The sequence below is a fragment of the Perissodus microlepis genome, chromosome 3 (assembly GCF_051167445.1).
Source record: "Perissodus microlepis isolate ML-2025 ecotype Zambia chromosome 3, ASM5116744v1, whole genome shotgun sequence".
Lineage (NCBI taxonomy): Eukaryota > Metazoa > Chordata > Actinopteri > Cichliformes > Cichlidae > Perissodus > Perissodus microlepis.
This window is the reverse complement of record NC_140463.1, coordinates 49,627,040-49,652,595: the sequence shown is the minus strand read 5'-3', so window position 1 is coordinate 49,652,595 and position 25,556 is coordinate 49,627,040. Positions and strand designations below refer to the sequence as shown.

At 50.3% G+C, this 25,556-nt stretch overlaps 3 protein-coding genes across 3 annotated transcripts; 1 reads left to right on the top strand and 2 right to left on the bottom strand.

Annotated features, from left to right (window-relative positions):
- The first annotated feature begins 2 nt into the window (after positions 1-2).
- On the top strand, positions 3-4,242 carry LOC146391758 (uncharacterized). The gene is made up of 5 exons (XM_084917080.1): positions 3-219; positions 545-632; positions 711-1,116; positions 3,751-3,910; positions 4,103-4,242. Exons 1-5 carry the CDS (start codon positions 3-5, stop codon positions 4,240-4,242), a joined length of 1,011 nt encoding a protein of 336 aa, XP_084773206.1.
- A 1,135-nt stretch (positions 4,243-5,377) lies between these two features.
- LOC146391757 (uncharacterized) lies at positions 5,378-23,089 on the bottom strand. Its single transcript, XM_084922894.1, has 7 exons — positions 22,556-23,089; positions 21,988-21,991; positions 21,537-21,844; positions 14,757-14,858; positions 14,034-14,465; positions 13,621-13,919; positions 5,378-5,429 (listed from the first exon to the last, which is right to left on the bottom strand). Exons 1-7 carry the CDS (start codon positions 23,087-23,089, stop codon positions 5,378-5,380), a joined length of 1,731 nt encoding a protein of 576 aa, XP_084779020.1.
- Positions 23,090-23,175: 86 nt separating this feature from the next.
- On the bottom strand, positions 23,176-25,044 carry LOC146391756 (uncharacterized). Its single transcript, XM_084922892.1, is given in 3 exon segments — positions 23,176-23,195; positions 23,842-23,934; positions 23,937-25,044. Coding segments are annotated over 3 exon segments (1,221 nt in total).
- Positions 25,045-25,556: the final 512 nt, after the last annotated feature.

Below are 25,556 nucleotides of genomic sequence, written 5' to 3'. Positions count from 1 at the left end.
GGATGTCTTCATTCAGTGTGGTCGAGTTTGTGGATGAAGTTGACTCTGATGGCTGCAAGAAGGTAGACATCATTCCATCAGAGTGGTTCCATGACGCAGAGAGAAAATTATGCTGGTGGCCTCCTGCCTCATTGGTGAATGTGACAAAGGCTGTAAAGGAAGGAACACCACCAACCAGCAACTGGATACTCTGCAAAGTCCGTGTCATGGGAAATGCAGGTAAGTTTGACTTTATTTGTACACTACATCTGTATTTCCTTTTCTTTAAAAGTTTATACATGAACTTTTTTTTTTACTTGGAGGCTTTTGAAAATGTAAGGCCCTGTATTACTGTATTATTGTATGTTTCTGTTCTGTGTACTGTTTGTTTGTATATGTGTCTTTCTGGCTGCTGTTACAACCAAATTTCCCCTTGTGGGACAATTAAAGGATTATTCTATTCTATTCTACTGGAAACCATTTTTTCATTGTCATTGTTTTTGCAGATTTATTTCTTCTTTACATTGTATCTTACATGTTGTATTCTGTACAATTTATGTTATAGCAACTTATGCAAATGCCAGGGCAAAGTTGCATCAAGCAGAGTATTCATCAGACTTGACGGACAATGAGAATGGCATAAGAAAAAGAAAGTAAGTGGTACTAGCATACAAACAAGATGAAGTTTATTTCCTGCAGTGTCATAAATGTTCTGTGCTTAACCTTTCTAGGCCAAGTGTTAAACTGATCAATCAACTGAGCAGCCACACTGAATCAAGTGAGCCTTCTGATTCAGATGAAGAACTTCCACCCACGCCTCCAGAACAACTCCTTAAGCGACCCTCTGGAAAAAACAATAGTGTAGTCACCAGCCCCGCTGCCCGGAGTGCCGCCAGCCCCACTGCCCGGAGTGCCGCCAGCCCCACTTGTGAAGCCATGTTCTCGAAAGTACTTGCCATTTTAGAGGAAGTGAAGGAGACTCAACTGGTTCATAGCAAGATGTTAAATGCCTTGCTGAAACAGAAAAATGGTTCAGTTACGGAGGTCCCTGAAGGGGTTGTTTTACCTCTTAAAACCCAAGACGATGTTGAGGCTCTTAATGGAAAACTGGAGGACTCCAGTCTCATGTCTGCTGAAGTAAGTTTTTTTTTCCTCCCCATTCAGCTTGCCACTGTTCTTTATACAGTAGTCAGAAAACATTCTTTGATATATTTTCTGAAAGACATTCTCCTTCATGATTTTTTTTGGTATACAGCATAATTGGTTTCATTTAACACAGCAAGTCTTACTGGTCCTGAGGCAGCAAAGCAGGCCAGAGACCATCACATCTGCTACCATGTCTTTCTGTTGCTATGATATTTTTTTTTTTCTGAGATGTTACTTTTATACCACATGTTTACCTTCCAGAAAGTTCCATTTTTTTATTCTAATGAAGCATTTGATTCTGATTTTGATAACGGATAGATTTCTTATTTTTGTTCTGCTATGATAGTTTATGCAAATTCTGGCCAGTTCCTATTTATTTTAACCCTTTAGCCCCCAACCCATCGCCGATGACAGGTTTTTCCAACCTGTCTCTTCCAACCAGAGCTCTACCAGGGGCCCAACACGGCTGGACTTATTTAGAAGAAAAGAGATGCCCAAAAACAAACCACAGGGCCAAAGGTCACAAAATTGTTTTTGTTCTGTTTTAAAATTAATAATTCAAATTGCCTATTCTAAATCTTTTATTCATGTACATTATGAGTCCCTTTTTCAGTTAAAAAAACAGTAAAATTTCAAGTTTGTTTTTTGCCCTTTTCTGTTATTAATCCCCGATTACACTCTTATAGTATACAGTAGAGAAAAAAAACTAGCAGATGTGGAAAGTAGAAGTAATCCTGAAAAAAGGGATAAAAGCACACACACTCACAGCTGATTTTATGACACTTTTACAGCTAAAACAACAAAATATTCACAGGTGTCCTGCTTAACATTATGGATAAATGATAAAGGGGTAAGGAATAGGGGTGGGTTTTGATTATAGATTTATCAAATAAAACCTATTTTAGGCACGGTGGTTAGCACTGTTGCCGCACAGCAAGAAGGTCCTGAGTTCAATTCCACCATCAGGCCGGGGTCTTTCTTTGTGGAGTTTGCATGTTCTCCCCGTGTTTGCGTGGGTTCCCTCCGGGCACTCCGGCTTCCTCCCACCGTCCAAAGACATGCAGCTTGTGGGGATAGGTTAATTGAATAATCCAAATTGTCACTAGGTGTGAATGTGCGAATGAATGTGAGTGCGAATGGTTGTCTGTCCCTGTGTGTTGGCCCTGCGACAGACTGGCGACCTGTCCAGGGTGTACCCCGCCTTTCGCCCTATGACAGCTGGGATAGGCTCCAGCGACCCCCGCGACCCTGAAAAGGATAAGCGGAAGCGAATGGATGGATGGATGGAACCTATTTTAGTTTGGAGAAAGTAAATGAAAGCAGGCACACGCATTCTGCACAAAGATGTAAACACAAAGCGCGGACCCGCCGATGGATCAGAATCAGTGAGATGTGGCCTTTCTCAGCCGACGGCACTTTGTGTTTTTTGTGCTAGATTCTGAAGCTGCAGGTTTTATCTTTCTCCAAACAATATTGACTGAACCAGCAGCAAAAGAAGATCCAAACTACACTGAAAATTTCGCTTCACGTAAACATCGTCATGAATTCCCTCTTACTTTTGCTGTTTTGGTTTTCCACCATGGTAGTTTTCCACCACGGTAAAATCACACTTCACGCAGAGCTCGCTGTCTCTCTCTCACTCTCTCTCAGTGTACTTCAAGAACAGTTTCCCATCTAAAAATCTGTTTTCTGCATTTACAGTGCGGTCGCTTATTTTTTTCCCTTTCACTTACGAAGAGAAAGCCTTTCTGCCTTTCAATAGGCCTGCTGAACAAATTTAAACTTTTTAAAATTATGCAAAATTGCAAAATGCTTAGCTGTGTCTCTAATAAAACCTCTGTAACTTTGCTCTGCTTCACTTCAGCAGCATCAGGTAATGTTCAGATGTTGATTAATTTTTTTTTTTCATTTTTGATCTACTGCAGAATATTTTTAAGGTCATCTGCTATAAAATCCCAGGCCAGAAAATCGGCTTCATGTTTTTCTGTGTTTTATCCTCAGTTACTTTGATACAAAGGCATCTGCTGTGATGCTTACACCTTTGATAAAGTCTCACAAGTGTCAGCTTTCTTTTATAGATATAAAAATATGGAAATGTACTGATACGTGATCAGGTGATAGTATTTCTGACTGTCTGAGACAAAAGTTCTCCGAATCGAATCGATTCGGGACCTTGTGAATCGGAATCGAATCGACTCTAGAAATCTAGAACCCAGCCTTATTAAGGAACTTCAATTCAATTTTTAACAGTTTAGCTTGTGTTACTACCATATTTTTTTATGTATATATTTTTTTATCTCCACACAATTAACATTAAGTAATATGTAAAGCGTCCATTTATCCTCCATTCCTGGTCCATTATCTTAAGCTTAGGCTGCTCCCCCTGTGACCCAATCCGGTACTAAGTAGAGAGGCCCAGACTTCGCTCTCTCCAGTCACTTGGCCCTGCTCCTCCAGCGGAATCCCAAGGCATTTCCAGGCCAGCCGAGAAATATAGTCCCTTTAGCATGTCCTGGGTGTTCCTCTGGGTCTCTTCCTGGTTGGATGTGCCCAAAACACCTCCCCAGGGAGGCATCCTACCCAGATGCCAGTATCTAATCTGTCCTTTTTGTATGTTCCCCTCAGGTTGCCATGGTAGCAGATATAGGGGGAACAAGTGTAGATGATGCTACAAGGAGAATGATGAAATTCCTCATATCACCCGAGCTTGCCGTGGAGTACAACTTGCTTGGCCGACATGGGAAGAAAAAGTTCCGAGATTTGCGCCTCTTTAATGTTGTGTATGGTAAGTTAATTTCACTTGAGACACTTTTTTTAATAAAGTGTTTGAAAGTGTAAGTGAGATTGGTTATTGTGCCATCTTATATATTTGAGGCAAGAAAGTGAAATAAACATTGTTCTTTGTAAATCATCACCAAAGGAAGTAAGCTACGGTTAACTTTACTTTGGCTTACCCATTTTTCTTCTTCATTTGCAGAGGCACTGAAGAAGAATTCTTTGACTGCAAAAGTCAACCTGCAAGAAGCAGAGAAAGCTCTCTCCAAATGGTTCACTGGAGCTAGAGACAGAGGAGGACTGAGGGCTGCTAGGGGACAAAATAGACTAACGGCTCTGTAAAAAAACATAACAGACACCCCTGCTGATTCAAGACAAGGTTCTGAGTTTCCCTTCTTATTTTTTCCCATGTTGCTACAGTTCCAACTCTAAGCAATTTGTATGTAGTTTGATATTTCTAGTTTTTTAAGTTCACACTCCTTGGAATACAGTTACTTAAACCCACAGTTGTGTGACAAAATAAATGTGAACAAAATGTGTTTTGTGTCCCCTCTTGATGTTTCTGTTTGCAGTCAGCTTTAATATATTTAGTGTCTTTGTGTCACAGAAGCCGTATTGGCCGTCTGTTAAATTGATTTTGTGGCTGTTTTTCTACATGGGACCCGCCCAGTGCCAGAAATTAGCCAATTCAAACAAGAAGTAAGATGCAACTACAGAAGCCACTGATAATGCCATTCCAACTTTTTAGCTCATGTTTTCCTCATGTTGTACACACTAAGAACTTGAAAAATGGGGCCCGGGTGGGTTTCTGTGTACTTTGCCCAGTTGGGGTCCATTTAGTTCCCAGATTTTACCAATATAACACCAAGATGGGCATTTAACATGGGGCCATTATGGAACCCGCGGACAATCCCACTTAAAACCCACTTTTTAGCCTATGTGGTGCCCACATGGTACCCACAAAAAACTTGAAAGATGGGGCCCGGGTGGGTTTCTGTGTATGTTGCCCAGTTGGGGCCCATTTAGTTCCTAGATTTTACCAATATAACACCAAGATGGGCTTATAAAATGGGGCCATTATGGAACCCGCGGACAATCCCACTTAAAACCCACTTTTTAGCCTATGTGGTGCCCACATGGTACCCACAAAAAACTTGAAAGATGGGGCCCGGGTGGGTTTCTGTGTACTTTGCCCAGTTGGGGTCCATTTACTTCCCAGATTTTACCAATATAACACCAAGATGGGCATTTAACATGGGGCCATTATGGAACCCGCGGACAATCCCACTTTTTAGCCTATGTGGTGCCCACATGGTACCCACAAAAAACTTGAAAGATGGGGCCCGGGTGGGTTTCTGTGTATGTTGCCCAGTTGGGGCCCATTTAGTTCCTATATTTTACCAATATAAAACCTATATAGGCATTTAACATGGGGCCATTACGGAACCCGCGGACAATCCTATATAGAGCCCATTTTTCAGCCCATTTCCAAACCATATGGGCCCCACGTATAAATGTTGGCTGGGGAGCTAAGAGGGAAGTGGCAAAAAACATGAACTGTGACACTATGAACTATGGCGCATCCTGGAATTCTGAACATTCCGGAACGCATTCCGGAATTCCGAACATTCCGGAACGCATTGAGGTGAAGGTGGAGGTGAAGTTGGAGACTGCACTGGAGGTGAAGTTGGAGACTGGACTGGAGACTGCACTGGAGGTGAAGTTGGAGACTGCACTGGAGGTGAAGTTGGAGACTGCACTGGAGACTGCACTGGAGGTGAAGTTGGAGACTGCACTGGAGACTGCACTGGAGGTGAAGTTGGAGACTGCACTGGAGGTGAAGTTGGAGACTGCGCTGGAGACTGCACTGGAGGTGAAGTTGGAGACTGCGCTGGAGACAGCACTGGAGGTGAAGTTGGAGACTGCGCTGGAGACTGCACTGGAGGTGAAGTTGGAGACTGTGCTGGAGACTGCACTGGAGGTGAAGTTGGAGACTGCGCTGGAGGTGAAGTTGGAGACTGCGCTGGAGACTGCACTGGAGGTGAAGTTGGAGACTGCACTGGAGACTGCACTGGAGGTGAAGTTGGAGACTGCACTGGAGACTGCACTGGAGACTGCAGGGGAGGTGAAGTTGGAGACTGCACTGGAGACTGCACTGGAGGTGAAGTTGGAGACTGCACTGGAGACTGCACTGGAGGTGAAGTTGGAGACTGCACTGGAGACTGCACTGGAGGTGAAGTTGGAGACTGCACTGGAGACTGCACTGGAGGTGAAGTTGGAGACTGCACTGGAGACTGCACTGGAGGTGAAGTTGGAGACTGCACTGGAGACTGCACTGGAGGTGAAGTTGGAGACTGCACTGGAGACTGCACTGGAGGTGAAGTTGGAGACTGCACTGGAGACTGTACGAGGAGCTGAGCTACTAGTGGAGGTGAAGTTGGAGACTGTACGAGGAGCTGAGCTACTAGTGGTGGAGACTGCACTGGAGACTGCACTGGAGGTGCAGTTGGAGACTGCACTGGAGACTGCACTGGAGACTGCACTGGAGGTTAAGTTGGAGACTGCACTGGAGACTGCACTGGAGGTGAAGTTGGAGACTGCACTGGAGGTGAAGTTGGAGACTGCACTGGAGACTGCACTGGAGGTGAAGTTGGAGACTGCACTGGAGACTGCACTGGAGGTGAAGTTGGAGACTGCACTGGAGGTGAAGTTGGAGACTGCACTGGAGGTGAAGTTGGAGACTGCACTGGAGACTGCACTGGAGGTGAAGTTGGAGACTGCACTGGAGGTGAAGTTGTAGACTGCACTGGAGACTGCACTGGAGGTGAAGTTGGAGACTGCACTGGAGGTGAAGTTGGAGACTGCACTGGAGGTGAAGTTGGAGACTGCACTAGAGACAGCACTGGAGTTGAAGTTGGAGACTGCGCTGGAGACTGCACTGGAGGTGAAGTTGGAGACTGCGCTGGAGACTGCACTGGAGGTGAAGTTGGAGACTGCGCTGGAGACTGCACTGGAGACTGCACTGGAGGTGAAGTTGGAGACTGTGCTGGAGACTGCACTGGAGACTGCACTGGAGGTGAAGTTGGAGACTGCGCTGGAGACTGCACTGGAGACTGCACTGGAGACTGCACTGGAGGTGAAGTTGGAGACTGCGCTGGAGACTGCACTGGAGGTGAAGTTGGAGACTGCGCTGGAGACTGCACTGGAGGTGAAGTTGGAGACTGCGCTGGAGACTGCACTGGAGGTGAAGTTGGAGACTGCGCTGGAGACTGCGCTGGAGGTGAAGTTGGAGACTGCGCTGGAGACTGCACTGGAGGTGAAGTTGGAGACTGCGCTGGAGACAGCACTGGAGACTGCACTGGAGGTGAAGTTGGAGACTGCGCTGGAGACTGCACTGGAGACTGCACTGGAGGTGAAGTTGGAGACTGCACTGGAGGTGAAGTTGGAGACTGCACTTGAGACTGCACTGGAGACTGCACTGGAGGTGAAGTTGGAGACTGCACTGGAGGTGAAGTTGGAGACTGCACTGGAGGTAAAGTTGGAGACTGCACTGGAGGTGAAGTTGGAGACTGCACTGGAGACTGCACTGGAGACTGCAGGGGAGGTGAAGTTGGAGACTGCACTGGAGACTGCACTGGAGGTGAAGTTGGAGACTGCACTGGAGGTGAAGTTGGAGACTGCACTGGAGACTGCACTGGAGATTGCACTGGAGACTGCACTGGAGGTGAAGTTGGAGACTGCACTGGAGACTGCACTGGAGGTGAAGTTGGAGACTGCACTGGAGGTGAAGTTGGAGACTGCACTGGAGATTGCACTGGAGGTGAAGTTGGAGACTGCACTGGAGACTGCACTGGAGGTGAAGTTGGAGACTGCACTGGAGACTGCACTGGAGGTGAAGTTGGAGACTGCACTGGAGACTGCACTGGAGGTGAAGTTGGAGACTGCACTGGAGGTGAAGTTGGAGACTGCACTGGAGACTGCACTGGAGGTGAAGTTGGAGACTGCACTGGAGATTGCACTGGAGGTGAAGTTGGAGACTGCACTGGAGGTGAAGTTGGAGACTGCACTGGAGACTGCACTGGAGGTGAAGTTGGAGACTGCACTGGAGACTGCACTGGAGGTGAAGTTGGAGACTGCACTGGAGGTGAAGTTGGAGACTGCACTGGAGGTGAAGTTGGAGACTGCACTGGAGATTGCACTGGAGGTGAAGTTGGAGACTGCACTGGAGGTGAAGTTGGAGACTGCACTGGAGACTGCACTGGAGGTGAAGTTGGAGACTACACTGGAGATTGCACTGGAGGTGAAGTTGGAGACTGCACTGGAGGTGAAGTTGGAGACTGCACTGGAGACTGCACTGGAGGTGAAGTTGGAGACTGCACTGGAGGTGAAGTTGTAGACTGCACTGGAGACTGCACTGGAGATTGCACTGGAGACTGCACTGGAGGTGAAGTTGGAGACTGCACTGGAGACTGCACTGGAGGTGAAGTTGGAGACTGCACTGGAGGTGAAGTTGGAGACTGCACTGGAGATTGCACTGGAGGTGAAGTTGGAGACTGCACTGGAGGTGAAGTTGGAGACTGCACTGGAGACTGCACTGGAGGTGAAGTTGGAGACTACACTGGAGATTGCACTGGAGGTGAAGTTGGAGACTGCACTGGAGGTGAAGTTGGAGACTGCACTGGAGACTGCACTGGAGGTGAAGTTGGAGACTGCACTGGAGGTGAAGTTGTAGACTGCACTGGAGACTGCACTGGAGATTGCACTGGAGACTGCACTGGAGGTGAAGTTGGAGACTGCACTGGAGACTGCACTGGAGGTGAAGTTGGAGACTGCACTGGAGATTGCACTGGAGGTGAAGTTGGAGACTGCACTGGAGGTGAAGTTGGAGACTGCACTGGAGACTGCACTGGAGGTGAAGTTGGAGACTGCACTGGAGGTGAAGTTGGAGACTGCACTGGAGACTGCACTGGAGGTGAAGTTGGAGACTGCACTGGAGACTGCACTGGAGGTTGCACTGGAGGTGAAGTTGGAGACTGCACTGGAGACTGCACTGGAGGTGAAGTTGGAGACTGCACTGGAGACTGCACTGGAGGTTGCACTGGAGGTTAAGTTGGAGACTGCACTGGAGACTGCACTGGAGGTGAAGTTGGAGACTGCACTGGAGGTGACGTTGGAGACTGCACTGGAGACTGCACTGGAGGTGAAGTTGGAGACTGCACTGGAGACTGCACTGGAGGTGAAGTTGGAGACTGCACTGGAGGTGAAGTTGGAGACTGCACTGGAGGTGAAGTTGGAGACTGCACTGGAGATTGCACTGGAGGTGAAGTTGGAGACTGCACTGGAGGTGAAGTTGGAGACTGCACTGGAGACTGCACTGGAGGTGAAGTTGGAGACTGCACTGGAGACTGCACTGGAGGTGAAGTTGGAGACTGCACTGGAGACTGCACTGGAGGTGAAGTTGGAGACTGCACTGGAGGTGAAGTTGGAGACTGCACTGGAGGTGAAGTTGGAGACTGCACTGGAGGTGAAGTTGGAGACTGCACTGGAGATTGCACTGGAGGTGAAGTTGGAGACTGCACTGGAGGTGAAGTTGGAGACTGCACTGGAGACTGCACTGGAGGTGAAGTTGGAGACTGCACTGGAGGTGAAGTTGGAGACTGCACTGGAGACTGCACTGGAGGTGAAGTTGGAGACTGCACTGGAGGTGAAGTTGGAGACTGCACTGGAGGTGAAGTTGGAGACTGCACTGGAGACTGCACTGGAGGTGAAGTTGGAGACTGCACTGGAGGTGAAGTTGGAGACTGCACTGGAGACTGCACTGGAGGTGAAGTTGGAGACTGCACTGGAGGTGAAGTTGGAGACTGCACTGGAGACTGCACTGGAGGTGAAGTTGGAGACTGCACTGGAGGTGAAGTTGGAGACTGCACTGGAGATTGCACTGGAGGTGAAGTTGGAGACTGCACTGGAGGTGAAGTTGGAGACTGCACTGGAGACTGCACTGGAGGTGAAGTTGGAGACTGCACTGGAGACTGCACTGGAGGTGAAGTTGGAGACTGCACTGGAGACTGCACTGGAGGTGAAGTTGGAGACTGCACTGGAGACTGCACTGGAGGTTGCACTGGAGGTTAAGTTGGAGACTGCACTGGAGACTGCACTGGAGGTGAAGTTGGAGACTGCACTGGAGGTGACGTTGGAGACTGCACTGGAGACTGCACTGGAGGTGAAGTTGGAGACTGCACTGGAGACTGCACTGGAGGTGAAGTTGGAGACTGCACTGGAGGTGAAGTTGGAGACTGCACTGGAGGTGAAGTTGGAGACTGCACTGGAGATTGCACTGGAGGTGAAGTTGGAGACTGCACTGGAGGTGAAGTTGGAGACTGCACTGGAGACTGCACTGGAGGTGAAGTTGGAGACTGCACTGGAGACTGCACTGGAGGTGAAGTTGGAGACTGCACTGGAGACTGCACTGGAGGTGAAGTTGGAGACTGCACTGGAGACTGCACTGGAGGTGAAGTTGGAGACTGCACTGGAGACTGCACTGGAGGTGAAGTTGGAGACTGCACTGGAGACTGTACGAGGAGCTGAGCTACTAGTGGAGGTGAAGTTGGAGACTGTACGAGGAGCTGAGCTACTAGTGGTGGAGACTGCACTGGAGACTGCACTGGAGACTGCACTGGAGGTGAAGTTGGAGACTGCACTGGAGACTGCACTGGAGGTGAAGTTGGAGACTGCACTGGAGACTGCACTGGAGGTGAAGTTGGAGACTGCACTGGAGGTGAAGTTGGAGACTGCACTGGAGGTTAAGTTGGAGACTGCACTGGAGATTGCACTGGAGGTGAAGTTGGAGACTGCACTGGAGGTGAAGTTGGAGACTGCACTGGAGACTGCACTGGAGGTGAAGTTGGAGACTGCACTGGAGGTGAATTTGGAGACTGCACTGGAGACTGCACTGGAGGTGAAGTTGGAGACTGCACTGGAGGTGAATTTGGAGACTGCACTGGAGACTGCACTGGAGGTGAAGTTGGAGACTGCACTGGAGGTGAAGTTGGAGACTGCACTGGAGGTGAAGTTGGAGACTGCACTGGAGACTGCACTGGAGGTGAAGTTGGAGACTGCACTGGAGGTGAAGTTGTAGACTGCACTGGAGACTGCACTGGAGATTGCACTGGAGACTGCACTGGAGGTGAAGTTGGAGACTGCACTGGAGACTGCACTGGAGGTGAAGTTGGAGACTGCACTGGAGGTGAAGTTGGAGACTGCACTGGAGATTGCACTGGAGGTGAAGTTGGAGACTGCACTGGAGGTGAAGTTGGAGACTGCACTGGAGACTGCACTGGAGGTGAAGTTGGAGACTGCACTGGAGACTGCACTGGAGGTGAAGTTGGAGACTGCACTGGAGACTGCACTGGAGGTGAAGTTGGAGACTGCACTGGAGACTGCACTGGAGGTTGCACTGGAGGTTAAGTTGGAGACTGCACTGGAGACTGCACTGGAGGTGAAGTTGGAGACTGCACTGGAGGTGACGTTGGAGACTGCACTGGAGACTGCACTGGAGGTGAAGTTGGAGACTGCACTGGAGACTGCACTGGAGGTGAAGTTGGAGACTGCACTGGAGGTGAAGTTGGAGACTGCACTGGAGGTGAAGTTGGAGACTGCACTGGAGATTGCACTGGAGGTGAAGTTGGAGACTGCACTGGAGGTGAAGTTGGAGACTGCACTGGAGACTGCACTGGAGGTGAAGTTGGAGACTGCACTGGAGACTGCACTGGAGGTGAAGTTGGAGACTGCACTGGAGACTGCACTGGAGGTGAAGTTGGAGACTGCACTGGAGACTGCACTGGAGGTGAAGTTGGAGACTGCACTGGAGACTGTACGAGGAGCTGAGCTACTAGTGGAGGTGAAGTTGGAGACTGTACGAGGAGCTGAGCTACTAGTGGTGGAGACTGCACTGGAGACTGCACTGGAGGTGCAGTTGGAGACTGCACTGGAGACTGCACTGGAGACTGCACTGGAGGTTAAGTTGGAGACTGCACTGGAGACTGCACTGGAGGTGAAGTTGGAGACTGCACTGGAGGTGAAGTTGGAGACTGCACTGGAGGTGAAGTTGGAGACTGCACTGGAGACTGCACTGGAGGTGAAGTTGGAGACTGCACTGGAGGTGAAGTTGTAGACTGCACTGGAGACTGCACTGGAGGTGAAGTTGGAGACTGCACTGGAGGTGAAGTTGGAGACTGCACTGGAGGTGAAGTTGGAGACTGCACTAGAGACAGCACTGGAGTTGAAGTTGGAGACTGCGCTGGAGACTGCACTGGAGGTGAAGTTGGAGACTGCACTGGAGATTGCACTGGAGGTGAAGTTGGAGACTGCACTGGAGGTGAAGTTGGAGACTGCACTGGAGACTGCACTGGAGGTGAAGTTGGAGACTGCACTGGAGACTGCACTGGAGGTGAAGTTGGAGACTGCACTGGAGACTGCACTGGAGGTGAAGTTGGAGACTGCACTGGAGACTGCACTGGAGGTTGCACTGGAGGTTAAGTTGGAGACTGCACTGGAGACTGCACTGGAGGTGAAGTTGGAGACTGCACTGGAGGTGACGTTGGAGACTGCACTGGAGACTGCACTGGAGGTGAAGTTGGAGACTGCACTGGAGACTGCACTGGAGGTGAAGTTGGAGACTGCACTGGAGGTGAAGTTGGAGACTGCACTGGAGGTGAAGTTGGAGACTGCACTGGAGGTGAAGTTGGAGACTGCACTGGAGATTGCACTGGAGGTGAAGTTGGAGACTGCACTGGAGGTGAAGTTGGAGACTGCACTGGAGACTGCACTGGAGGTGAAGTTGGAGACTGCACTGGAGACTGCACTGGAGGTGAAGTTGGAGACTGCACTGGAGACTGCACTGGAGGTGAAGTTGGAGACTGCACTGGAGGTGAAGTTGGAGACTGCACTGGAGGTGAAGTTGGAGACTGCACTGGAGGTGAAGTTGGAGACTGCACTGGAGACTGCACTGGAGGTGAAGTTGGAGACTGCACTGGAGGTGAAGTTGGAGACTGCACTGGAGACTGCACTGGAGGTGAAGTTGGAGACTGCACTGGAGGTGAAGTTGGAGACTGCACTGGAGACTGCACTGGAGGTGAAGTTGGAGACTGCACTGGAGGTGAAGTTGGAGACTGCACTGGAGGTGAAGTTGGAGACTGCACTGGAGACTGCACTGGAGGTGAAGTTGGAGACTGCACTGGAGGTGAAGTTGGAGACTGCACTGGAGACTGCACTGGAGGTGAAGTTGGAGACTGCACTGGAGGTGAAGTTGGAGACTGCACTGGAGGTGAAGTTGGAGACTGCACTGGAGGTGAAGTTGGAGACTGCACTGGAGATTGCACTGGAGGTGAAGTTGGAGACTGCACTGGAGGTGAAGTTGGAGACTGCACTGGAGACTGCACTGGAGGTGAAGTTGGAGACTGCACTGGAGGTGAAGTTGTAGACTGCACTGGAGACTGCACTGGAGGTGAAGTTGGAGACTGCACTGGAGGTGAAGTTGGAGACTGCACTGGAGACTGCACTGGAGGTGAAGTTGGAGACTGCACTGGAGGTGAAGTTGTAGACTGCACTGGAGACTGCACTGGAGATTGCACTGGAGACTGCACTGGAGGTGAAGTTGGAGACTGCACTGGAGGTGAAGTTGGAGACTGCACTGGAGATTGCACTGGAGGTGAAGTTGGAGACTGCACTGGAGGTGAAGTTGGAGACTGCACTGGAGACTGCACTGGAGGTGAAGTTGGAGACTGCACTGGAGACTGCACTGGAGGTGAAGTTGGAGACTGCACTGGAGGTGAAGTTGGAGACTGCACTGGAGATTGCACTGGAGGTGAAGTTGGAGACTGCACTGGAGGTGAAGTTGGAGACTGCACTGGAGACTGCACTGGAGGTGAAGTTGGAGACTGCACTGGAGACTGCACTGGAGGTGAAGTTGGAGACTGCACTGGAGACTGCACTGGAGGTGAAGTTGGAGACTGCACTGGAGACTGCACTGGAGGTTGCACTGGAGGTTAAGTTGGAGACTGCACTGGAGACTGCACTGGAGGTGAAGTTGGAGACTGCACTGGAGGTGACGTTGGAGACTGCACTGGAGACTGCACTGGAGGTGAAGTTGGAGACTGCACTGGAGACTGCACTGGAGGTGAAGTTGGAGACTGCACTGGAGGTGAAGTTGGAGACTGCACTGGAGGTGAAGTTGGAGACTGCACTGGAGATTGCACTGGAGGTGAAGTTGGAGACTGCACTGGAGGTGAAGTTGGAGACTGCACTGGAGACTGCACTGGAGGTGAAGTTGGAGACTGCACTGGAGACGGCACTGGAGGTGAAGTTGGAGACTGCACTGGAGACTGCACTGGAGGTGAAGTTGGAGACTGCACTGGAGACTGCACTGGAGGTGAAGTTGGAGACTGCACTGGAGACTGCACTGGAGGTGAAGTTGGAGACTGCACTGGAGACTGCACTGGAGGTGAAGTTGGAGACTGCACTGGAGACTGTACGAGGAGCTGAGCTACTAGTGGAGGTGAAGTTGGAGACTGTACGAGGAGCTGAGCTACTAGTGGTGGAGACTGCACTGGAGACTGCACTGGAGGTGCAGTTGGAGACTGCACTGGAGACTGCACTGGAGACTGCACTGGAGGTTAAGTTGGAGACTGCACTGGAGGTGAAGTTGGAGACTGCACTGGAGGTGAAGTTGGAGACTGCACTGGAGACTGCACTGGAGGTGAAGTTGTAGACTGCACTGGAGGTGAAGTTGGAGACTGCACTGGAGGTGAAGTTGGAGACTGCACTGGAGACTGCACTGGAGGTGAAGTTGGAGACTGCACTGGAGGTGAAGTTGTAGACTGCACTGGAGACTGCACTGGAGGTGAAGTTGGAGACTGCACTGGAGGTGAAGTTGGAGACTGCACTGGAGGTGAAGTTGGAGACTGCACTGGAGGTGAAGTTGGAGACTGCACTAGAGACAGCACTGGAGTTGAAGTTGGAGACTGCGCTGGAGACTGCACTGGAGGTGAAGTTGGAGACTGCACTGGAGATTGCACTGGAGGTGAAGTTGGAGACTGCACTGGAGGTGAAGTTGGAGACTGCACTGGAGACTGCACTGGAGGTGAAGTTGGAGACTGCACTGGAGACTGCACTGGAGGTGAAGTTGGAGACTGCACTGGAGACTGCACTGGAGGTGAAGTTGGAGACTGCACTGGAGACTGCACTGGAGGTTGCACTGGAGGTTAAGTTGGAGACTGCACTGGAGACTGCACTGGAGGTGAAGTTGGAGACTGCACTGGAGGTGACGTTGGAGACTGCACTGGAGACTGCACTGGAGGTGAAGTTGGAGACTGCACTGGAGACTGCACTGGAGGTGAAGTTGGAGACTGCACTGGAGGTGAAGTTGGAGACTGCACTGGAGGTGAAGTTGGAGACTGCACTGGAGGTGAAGTTGGAGACTGCACTGGAGATTGCACTGGAGGTGAAGTTGGAGACTGCACTGGAGGTGAAGTTGGAGACTGCACTGGAGACTGCACTGGAGGTGAAGTTGGAGACTGCACTGGAGACTGCACTGGAGGTGAAGTTGGAGACTGCACTGGAGGTGAAGTTGGAGACTGCACTGGAGGTGAAGTTGGAGACTGCACTGGAGATTGCACTGGAGGTGAAGTTGGAGACTGCACTGGAGGTGAAGTTGGAGACTGCACTGGAGACTGCACTGGAGGTGAAGTTGGAGACTGCACTGGAGGTGAAGTTGGAGACTGCACTGGAGACTGCACTGGAGGTGAAGTTGGAGACTGCACTGGAGGTGAAGTTGGAGACTGCACTGGAGACTGCACTGGAGGTGAAGTTGGAGACTGCACTGGAGGTGAAGTTGTAGACTGCACTGGAGACTGCACTGGAGATTGCACTGGAGACTGCACTGGAGGTGAAGTTGGAGACTGCACTGGAGACTGCACTGGAGGTGACGTTGGAGACTGCACTGGAGACTGCACTGGAGGTGAAGTTGGAGACTGCACTGGAGGTGAAGTTGGAGACTGCACTGGAGGTGAAGTTGGAGACTGCACTGGAGATTGCACTGGAGGTGAAGTTGGAGACTGCACTGGAGGTGAAGTTGGAGACTGCACTGGAGGTGAAGTTGGAGACTGCACTGGAGACTGCACTGGAGGTGAAGTTGGAGACTGCACTGGAGGTGAAGTTGGAGACTGCACTGGAGACTGCACTGGAGGTGAAGTTGGAGACTGCACTGGAGGTGAAGTTGGAGACTGCACTGGAGGTGAAGTTGGAGACTGCACTGGAGACTGCACTGGAGGTGAAGTTGGAGACTGCACTGGAGGTGAAGTTGTAGACTGCACTGGAGACTGCACTGGAGATTGCACTGGAGACTGCACTGGAGGTGAAGTTGGAGACTGCACTGGAGACTGCACTGGAGGTGAAGTTGGAGACTGCACTGGAGGTGAAGTTGGAGACTGCACTGGAGACTGCACTGGAGGTGAAGTTGGAGACTGCACTGGAGGTGAAGTTGTAGACTGCACTGGAGACTGCACTGGAGATTGCACTGGAGACTGCACTGGAGGTGAAGTTGGAGACTGCACTGGAGACTGCACTGGAGGTGACGTTGGAGACTGCACTGGAGACTGCACTGGAGGTGAAGTTGGAGACTGCACTGGAGACTGCACTGGAGGTGAAGTTGGAGACTGCACTGGAGGTGAAGTTGGAGACTGCACTGGAGGTGAAGTTGGAGACTGCACTGGAGGTGAAGTTGGAGACTGCACTGGAGGTGAAGTTGGAGACTGCACTGGAGATTGCACTGGAGGTGAAGTTGGAGACTGCACTGGAGGTGAAGTTGGAGACTGCACTGGAGACTGCACTGGAGGTGAAGTTGGAGACTGCACTGGAGACTGCACTGGAGGTGAAGTTGGAGACTGCACTGGAGGTGAAGTTGGAGACTGCACTGGAGATTGCACTGGAGGTGAAGTTGGAGACTGCACTGGAGGTGAAGTTGGAGACTGCACTGGAGATTGCACTGGAGGTGAAGTTGGAGACTGCACTGGAGGTGAAGTTGGAGACTGCACTGGAGACTGCACTGGAGGTGAAGTTGGAGACTGCACTGGAGGTGAAGTTGGAGACTGCACTGGAGACTGCACTGGAGGTGAAGTTGGAGACTGCACTGGAGGTGAAGTTGGAGACTGCACTGGAGACTGCACTGGAGGTGAAGTTGGAGACTGCACTGGAGGTGAAGTTGTAGACTGCACTGGAGACTGCACTGGAGATTGCACTGGAGACTGCACTGGAGGTGAAGTTGGAGACTGCACTGGAGACTGCACTGGAGGTGAAGTTGGAGACTGCACTGGAGGTGAAGTTGGAGACTGCACTGGAGATTGCACTGGAGGTGAAGTTGGAGACTGCACTGGAGGTGAAGTTGGAGACTGCACTGGAGACTGCACTGGAGGTGAAGTTGGAGACTGCACTGGAGACTGCACTGGAGGTGAAGTTGGAGACTGCACTGGAGACTGCACTGGAGGTGAAGTTGGAGACTGCACTGGAGACTGCACTGGAGGTTGCACTGGAGGTTAAGTTGGAGACTGCACTGGAGACTGCACTGGAGGTGAAGTTGGAGACTGCACTGGAGGTGACGTTGGAGACTGCACTGGAGACTGCACTGGAGGTGAAGTTGGAGACTGCACTGGAGACTGCACTGGAGGTGAAGTTGGAGACTGCACTGGAGGTGAAGTTGGAGACTGCACTGGAGGTGAAGTTGGAGACTGCACTGGAGATTGCACTGGAGGTGAAGTTGGAGACTGCACTGGAGGTGAAGTTGGAGACTGCACTGGAGACTGCACTGGAGGTGAAGTTGGAGACTGCACTGGAGACTGCACTGGAGGTGAAGTTGGAGACTGCACTGGAGACTGCACTGGAGGTGAAGTTGGAGACTGCACTGGAGGTGAAGTTGGAGACTGCACTGGAGATTGCACTGGAGGTGAAGTTGGAGACTGCACTGGAGGTGAAGTTGGAGACTGCACTGGAGACTGCACTGGAGGTGAAGTTGGAGACTGCACTGGAGGTGAAGTTGGAGACTGCACTGGAGACTGCACTGGAGGTGAAGTTGGAGACTGCACTGGAGGTGAAGTTGTAGACTGCACTGGAGACTGCACTGGAGGTGAAGTTGGAGACTGCACTGGAGACTGCACTGGAGGTGAAGTTGGAGACTGCACTGGAGACTGCACTGGAGGTTGCACTGGAGGTTAAGTTGGAGACTGCACTGGAGACTGCACTGGAGGTGAAGTTGGAGACTGCACTGGAGGTGACGTTGGAGACTGCACTGGAGACTGCACTGGAGGTGAAGTTGGAGACTGCACTGGAGACTGCACTGGAGGTGAAGTTGGAGACTGCACTGGAGGTGAAGTTGGAGACTGCACTGGAGGTGAAGTTGGAGACTGCACTGGAGATTGCACTGGAGGTGAAGTTGGAGACTGCACTGGAGGTGAAGTTGGAGACTGCACTGGAGACTGCACTGGAGGTGAAGTTGGAGACTGCACTGGAGACTGCACTGGAGGTGAAGTTGGAGACTGCACTGGAGACTGCACTGGAGGTGAAGTTGGAGACTGCACTGGAGACTGCACTGGAGGTGAAGTTGGAGACTGCACTGGAGACTGCACTGGAGGTGAAGTTGGAGACTGCACTGGAGACTGCACTGGAGGTGAAGTTGGAGACTGCACTGGAGACTGTACGAGGAGCTGAGCTACTAGTGGAGGTGAAGTTGGAGACTGTACGAGGAGCTGAGCTACTAGTGGTGGAGACTGCACTGGAGACTGCACTGGAGGTGCAGTTGGAGACTGCACTGGAGACTGCACTGGAGACTGCACTGGAGGTTAAGTTGGAGACTGCACTGGAGACTGCACTGGAGGTGAAGTTGGAGACTGCACTGGAGGTGAAGTTGGAGACTGCACTGGAGACTGCACTGGAGGTGAAGTTGTAGACTGCACTGGAGACTGCACTGGAGGTGAAGTTGGAGACTGCACTGGAGGTGAAGTTGGAGACTGCACTGGAGACTGCACTGGAGGTGAAGTTGGAGACTGCACTGGAGGTGAAGTTGTAGACTGCACTGGAGACTGCACTGGAGGTGAAGTTGGAGACTGCACTGGAGGTGAAGTTGGAGACTGCACTGGAGATTGCACTGGAGGTGAAGTTGGAGACTGCACTGGAGGTGAAGTTGGAGACTGCACTGGAGACTGCACTGGAGGTGAAGTTGGAGACTGCACTGGAGACTGCACTGGAGGTGAAGTTGGAGACTGCACTGGAGACTGCACTGGAGGTGAAGTTGGAGACTGCACTGGAGGTTGCACTGGAGGTTAAGTTGGAGACTGCACTGGAGACTGCACTGGAGGTGAAGTTGGAGACTGCACTGGAGGTGACGTTGGAGACTGCACTGGAGACTGCACTGGAGGTGAAGTTGGAGACTGCACTGGAGACTGCACTGGAGGTGAAGTTGGAGACTGCACTGGAGGTGAAGTTGGAGACTGCACTGGAGGTGAAGTTGGAGACTGCACTGGAGGTGAAGTTGGAGACTGCACTGGAGATTGCACTGGAGGTGAAGTTGGAGACTGCACTGGAGGTGAAGTTGGAGACTGCACTGGAGACTGCACTGGAGGTGAAGTTGGAGACTGCACTGGAGACTGCACTGGAGGTGAAGTTGGAGACTGCACTGGAGACTGCACTGGAGGTGAAGTTGGAGACTGCACTGGAGGTGAAGTTGGAGACTGCACTGGAGGTGAAGTTGGAGACTGCACTGGAGGTGAAGTTGGAGACTGCACTGGAGATTGCACTGGAGGTGAAGTTGGAGACTGCACTGGAGGTGAAGTTGGAGACTGCACTGGAGACTGCACTGGAGGTGAAGTTGGAGACTGCACTGGAGGTGAAGTTGGAGACTGCACTGGAGACTGCACTGGAGGTGAAGTTGGAGACTGCACTGGAGGTGAAGTTGTAGACTGCACTGGAGACTGCACTGGAGATTGCACTGGAGACTGCACTGGAGGTGAAGTTGGAGACTGCACTGGAGACTGCACTGGAGGTGAAGTTGGAGACTGCACTGGAGGTGAAGTTGGAGACTGCACTGGAGATTGCACTGGAGGTGAAGTTGGAGACTGCACTGGAGGTGAAGTTGGAGACTGCACTGGAGACTGCACTGGAGGTGAAGTTGGAGACTGCACTGGAGACCACACTGGAGGTGAAGTTGGAGACTGCACTGGAGACTGCACTGGAGGTGAAGTTGGAGACTGCACTGGAGGTGAAGTTGGAGACTGCACTGGAGATTGCACTGGAGGTGAAGTATGAGACTGCACTGGAGGTGAAGTTGGAGACTGCACTGGAGGTGAAGTTGGAGACTGCACTGGAGACTGCACTGGAGGTGAAGTTGGAGACTGCACTGGAGGTGAAGTTGGAGACTGCACTGGAGGTGAAGTTGGAGACTGCACTGGAGATTGCACTGGAGGTGAAGTTGGAGACTGCACTGGAGGTGAAGTTGGAGACTGCACTGGAGACTGCACTGGAGGTGAAGTTGGAGACTGCACTGGAGACTGCACTGGAGGTGAAGTTGGAGACTGCACTGGAGACTGCACTGGAGGTGAAGTTGGAGACTGCACTGGAGACTGCACTGGAGGTGAAGTTGGAGACTGCACTGGAGACTGCACTGGAGGTGAAGTTGGAGACTGCACTGGAGGTGAAGTTGGAGACTGCACTGGAGACTGCACTGGAGGTGAAGTTGGAGACTGCACTGGAGACTGCACTGGAGGTGAAGTTGGAGACTGCACTGGAGACTGCACTGGAGGTGAAGTTGGAGACTGCACTGGAGGTGAAGTTGGAGACTGCACTGGAGGTGAAGTTGGAGACTGCACTGGAGACTGCACTGGAGGTGAAGTTGGAGACTGCACTGGAGGTGAAGTTGGAGACTGCACTGGAGGTGAAGTTGGAGACTGCACTGGAGACTGCACTGGAGGTGAAGTTGGAGACTGCACTGGAGACTGCACTGGAGGTGAAGTTGGAGACTGCACTGGAGACTGCACTGGAGGTGAAGTTGAAGACTGCACTGGAGGTGAAGTTGGAGACTGCACTGGAGACTGCACTGGAGGTGAAGTTGGAGACTGCACTGGAGACTGCACTGGAGGTGAAGTTGGAGACTGCACTGGAGACTGCACTGGAGGTGAAGTTGGAGACTGCACTGGAGACTGCACTGGAGGTGAAGTTGGAGACTGCACTGGAGACTGCACTGGGAGCTGAACTACTAGTGGAGGTGAAGTTGGAGACTGCACTGGAGACTGCACTGGGAGCTGAGCTACTAGTGGAGGTGAAGTTGGAGACTGCACTGGACACTGCACTGGGAGCTGAGCTACTAGTGGAGGTGAAGTTGCAGACTGCACTGGTGACTGCACTGGGAGCTGAGCTACTAGTGGAGGTGAAGTTGGATACTGCACTGGGAGCTGAGCTACTAGTGGATGTCAAGTTGGAGACTGCACTAGGAGCTGAGCTATTAGTGGAGGTCAAGTTGGAGACTGCACTGAAGACTGCACTGGGAGCTGAGCTACTAGTGGAGGTCAAGTTGGAGACTGCATGGGGAGTTGAGCTACTAGTGGAGGTGAAGTTGGGGACTGCACTGGGGAAAGCTGAGCTGCAGGGGACTGCACTGGAGACTGCAGTGATGGTTGTGGTGGAGGTGTAACGGGTGGAGGAGTTGTTGAATTGGCTGCGGGTCGGGCGGCTAACGGCTCAGCTACAGAGTGCCTTAATGGCAGGGCTATAGGTTGAATGACTGACTGAGTAGCAGCCTGAATGGCTGAGTGTAGTGATGGTTGTGGTGGAAGAGAAACGGGTGGTAGTGTGGATGATGGAGCTAAGCGCAACTGAGTGGCAGACCAAACGGAGGGAGACTGAAGTGCTACGGGGAACTGAACCGGTGACGATGCAGGAGACTGAGCTCGGAACTGAATAGGTACATGAGCAAAGGACTGAATGGGTAATTGAGCTATGGATTGCACAAGTGGCCGAACTAAGGGTTGAATCGAACAATGAATAGCAGACTGGGCTAAAGGCAACGTAGGAGGCTGGAGTGATAGCTGAGGTTGTCAATGGAAAATTGTACTTAGTAGTCAGTATAGTCTTTTAATGATATAAGTTTGCATATGGTAGAATACTGCATGTAATCATTTGTGTTTAGAAGTATATAGTTGGTGGCATATTGAAAGAATGTCTCATCCTAGGAGGTCTGTAACATTCCAGGGTGTTCGGGCGTTCACCCCCACATCCTGGGAGTATGGGAGAGGTCGTACCTTGTTTTATTGTAGGATTAACGTAGCTATGTCTGTTTTAGTCTAAGTGCCTTTTGTTTAGATGAACTGCTGGACTTCTTCACTGTGTTATCTAGGGTGAACCATCTAGGGTGTGGGGGAGACTACCCTCTTTATGACCAAGGATGTTCCTCCTGTGCTCTTATGTTATATGACCCTTTGACACACACACACACACACGCGCACACACACACCTCAGTGCGAGTCTCAGTTCTGGAGGCTGCCCTTGCAAGCAAGAAGTTCTATGTGTTTCTCTTCTGTGAGTCTTTACTGAAGAAGTGTTTTAGAGTATATCTCTTAACAGAGGTGAAAAATGGAGCTAGTGGCGGAGTAAATGACTGTGCTAGCGGGGACACAGGAGGCTGGGCAGCTAAGTGAGCTTCACGAGGCTGGGCAGCTAAGTGAGCACAAACGGCTCCGGAATAAACAGTCCCAAATCCAGGAAACTCTTCAGTATTGTCTCTTTCTTTTACCACAGCTGGTAACTCAGAGGACTCGGGGTCCGGCTGTGGTGATGGACTTCGGCGGGGTGATCGCCGCTTCTTTTTTGATGATGGCTCCGACGGGCCGAGCAGCTCCACGTCCGGCCCTTCAGGCAGGTGAGCAGTAGCAGCTGGGGGATGAAGGTGGATTTCATTTAGGATTAAATCCTGTTCGAGCGGGTGGAGCGCACTGAGTAGCCAAGGAAGACCAGCGATTAAACGCTGTAGTTTAGTTTCCACAGCACGGCGAAATTCCCTCCCCTCATGTTCAAGCCAGAGATGCAGGAGTCTTTCCACCGAGTAAATTATGTCCAGACGCAGTTCTTCTGGTGGGTTGAGAGCTGCTGGGTCCATGTCTGGTTGCGTCGTTCTGTCATGTTTCGGCTGTGTGGCAGGCAGGGATTGGACCCAAACGCAAACTCACGGGGCAGAACTTGAACTCAAAAGCACAGCTTTATTGCTGGAAAATAGAACACAAGCAATACAAAACTAAACTGGGAAAAACTAAATATAAAGCGCACCAAGAAACACAGGGAGAATCACACACAGCATGAGGGACAACACAACACTGACTCAGAGAAACACAGGGTTCAAATACACTGGGAAGTAACGAGGGGAATGAGACACAGAAGGAGGACACAGCTGGGAGAAATCAGGACTGACGAGACAAGGAAGCAAAGCAGAACACATTCACATAAGACACGGACCTTCAAAGTAAAACAGGAAGTATGACACAGAGACGTGAACTTGAAACAGTGGAGACAGCAACTAAGAAACACAGAGACATAAACCATAAGGCAGAGGTCTAAGAACCAAAATACACAGAGGGAAATACTAAGCTTGGAACACAAGAAACTAGACTTGAGGGAGTAACAAAAGACCAACCATGAGAACATAATGCACAATGCAGAGTGACAGAAAACAAGAAACTCAAACATGCAAAGACACACACTTACACAGAACAGAGGGAGAACAGAGGGGGCACAGAGAAACATGAAGGGCAAGGGATCAAAACTAGAAACCATAGAATAAATCACACACAAGTACAATAATACAAAAATCACAAAGAACTAAAAACGCTGGGTCAGGAGACCCAGGACCCTGACAGAACCATTTTTCTTTTTTTTCATGCACTTTTCCACGAGCGCTTTTTTCTCCAGGATGAGATTTCTCAGCTCATCAATGGTTTCTGCATTTTGCTTTTCAATTTTCTCACATCTTTGTTTCACCTCTTCCAATGTTGCTTGTTGTTCTTCAAGCTTGTCTTTGAGTTGTTTGGATGTTGACTCCTGTATCAGCTTGTCCTTGTGCATGTCTGCATTTCTCTGTTGGACCTCTTTGTGCTTGTCTTCTAACTGCTCGTTTCTTTTCTGGATTTCTTGGAGCGTGAGCTGCAGGTCTTCATGTATTTTGTCTTCTTGTTGTTTTTGCGCCTGCATTTGAGTGTTTTCACGCTTCAAGTTATTGAATTCCACCAAAATCCCCTTAACGAGCTCGGAGTTGTTTCTCGCTATCTGATCGATCCTTTTCTGCATCTGTGAGCACCGTTTCTCCAGTTTGTCCTTTTCTTCTTCCACTTTAGTTGCTTTGTCCTCCAGCTGACTACAAAACTCTTGCAGTTTTAGATTTTTAGACTCAAAGTCCTGGACGATACGTTTTCCTTCTTTCAGTCTTTCTTGCTGTTGCTCTTTCTGTTGAAGAAGGTCTTTATTTTGGCGCAGTGTTTCATCCAGGCTTTCTTTCAGCATTTGGTATTTTTCCTGCATGCTCTTCAGTTTGTGCTGCATGTCTCGTTGGTTTTTGTCCTGCTCTTCCTTCTGTTGGAGGAATTTATTCTTTTCTTCCACAGCTTCATGGAGCTGTCTTTGGAGGAGCCGATTTTTTCGGTCCATGTATTGGAGATCCCATTGTATCTTATCAGTCATCGTTTTCTTGTCTTGGAGCTGGTTGGTCATTTCTTTTAGTTCTGCACTCTTTTGCCTGTTTTCTTTAATGAGGTGCACAATCTGCACTCGGGTCTGAGCAAACTTGATTCCCCAGCCCTCATTAATAATTTTTATGTCCGGCTGGCGCTGTTGTCTTTCTTCCAGCTCTTTATTTTGGGCTTCCATTCGTCTACACTTGTCCTCCAGTTGAAGTTTCTCTTCTTCAATTTGTTGCATTTTTTTCTGGAGAAGGTAGTTTTCCTTCCTACTCTCCTCTAATGCCCTTTGGAAGGATGAGACGCCATTTGGGGAAATTGGCCGGCCACGCCAGGAAGGAGAGGCGGCGTAATCTTTTTGAATTGGTTGTTTTTTTCTTGGAAACATGTTGGAGTTTCTATACGATGACTTTGAAGAGCTTTCCAAATGTTTCTGTGGTGAACGTTTTGTAGGCTACAAACACAGATGCTGCTGAAACGAACTAAAACTTGCTGTTTCTCACCCCTACTTAAGGAAAAACATCAAAGGACTTAAGATTCTTAAGATCTATGACATCGTCACTCCCTAAGCCAATGAGATTGTCACAAGACATTTTGGAATGGGGTATTTTTTTTTAAACTGTTTTCAAACTTAACTTAAAATTTCAGTGTTTCCTGGTTGTGGACTATTGGTTAGTCCAGCCGATTAAGAAATTAATTGTCACAAACATCCCTAATATTATATAACAGACAACAGAAAACAAGACAGTTTTTTTTCTACGCAATAGAGGTATAATAAAAAATTTTTAATTATCCTACTTTTTATAAAAGAGAACATTTATTAAAGAATATGTATTTAATTAAAAAACTCTGTTCATCTAAAGCAGGGGTCAGCAACCTTTAAGACCCAAAGAGCCAAAG

Bases quoted from the DNA above. Each gene is read 5' to 3' on its own strand.
- LOC146391758 (XM_084917080.1), top strand. From the start codon at position 3: ATGTCTTCATTCAGTGTGGTCGAGTTTGTGGATGAAGTTGACTCTGAT. The intron at 220-544 runs GTAAGTTTGACT...TTTATGTTATAG, and splicing joins CCGTGTCATGGGAAATGCAG to CAACTTATGCAAATGCCAGG. The intron at 1,117-3,750 runs GTAAGTTTTTTT...TGTTCCCCTCAG, and splicing joins CCAGTCTCATGTCTGCTGAA to GTTGCCATGGTAGCAGATAT.
- LOC146391757 (XM_084922894.1), bottom strand. From the start codon at position 23,089: ATGGACCCAGCAGCTCTCAACCCACCAGAAGAACTGCGTCTGGACATA. The intron at 13,920-14,033 runs GTGCAGTCTCCA...CCTCCAGTGCAG, and splicing joins AGTCTCCAACTTCACCTCCA to TCTCCAGTGCAGTCTCCAAC. The intron at 5,430-13,620 runs GTCTCCAACTTC...CTTCCCTCTTAG, and splicing joins CCAACTTCACCTCCAGTGCA to CTCCCCAGCCAACATTTATA.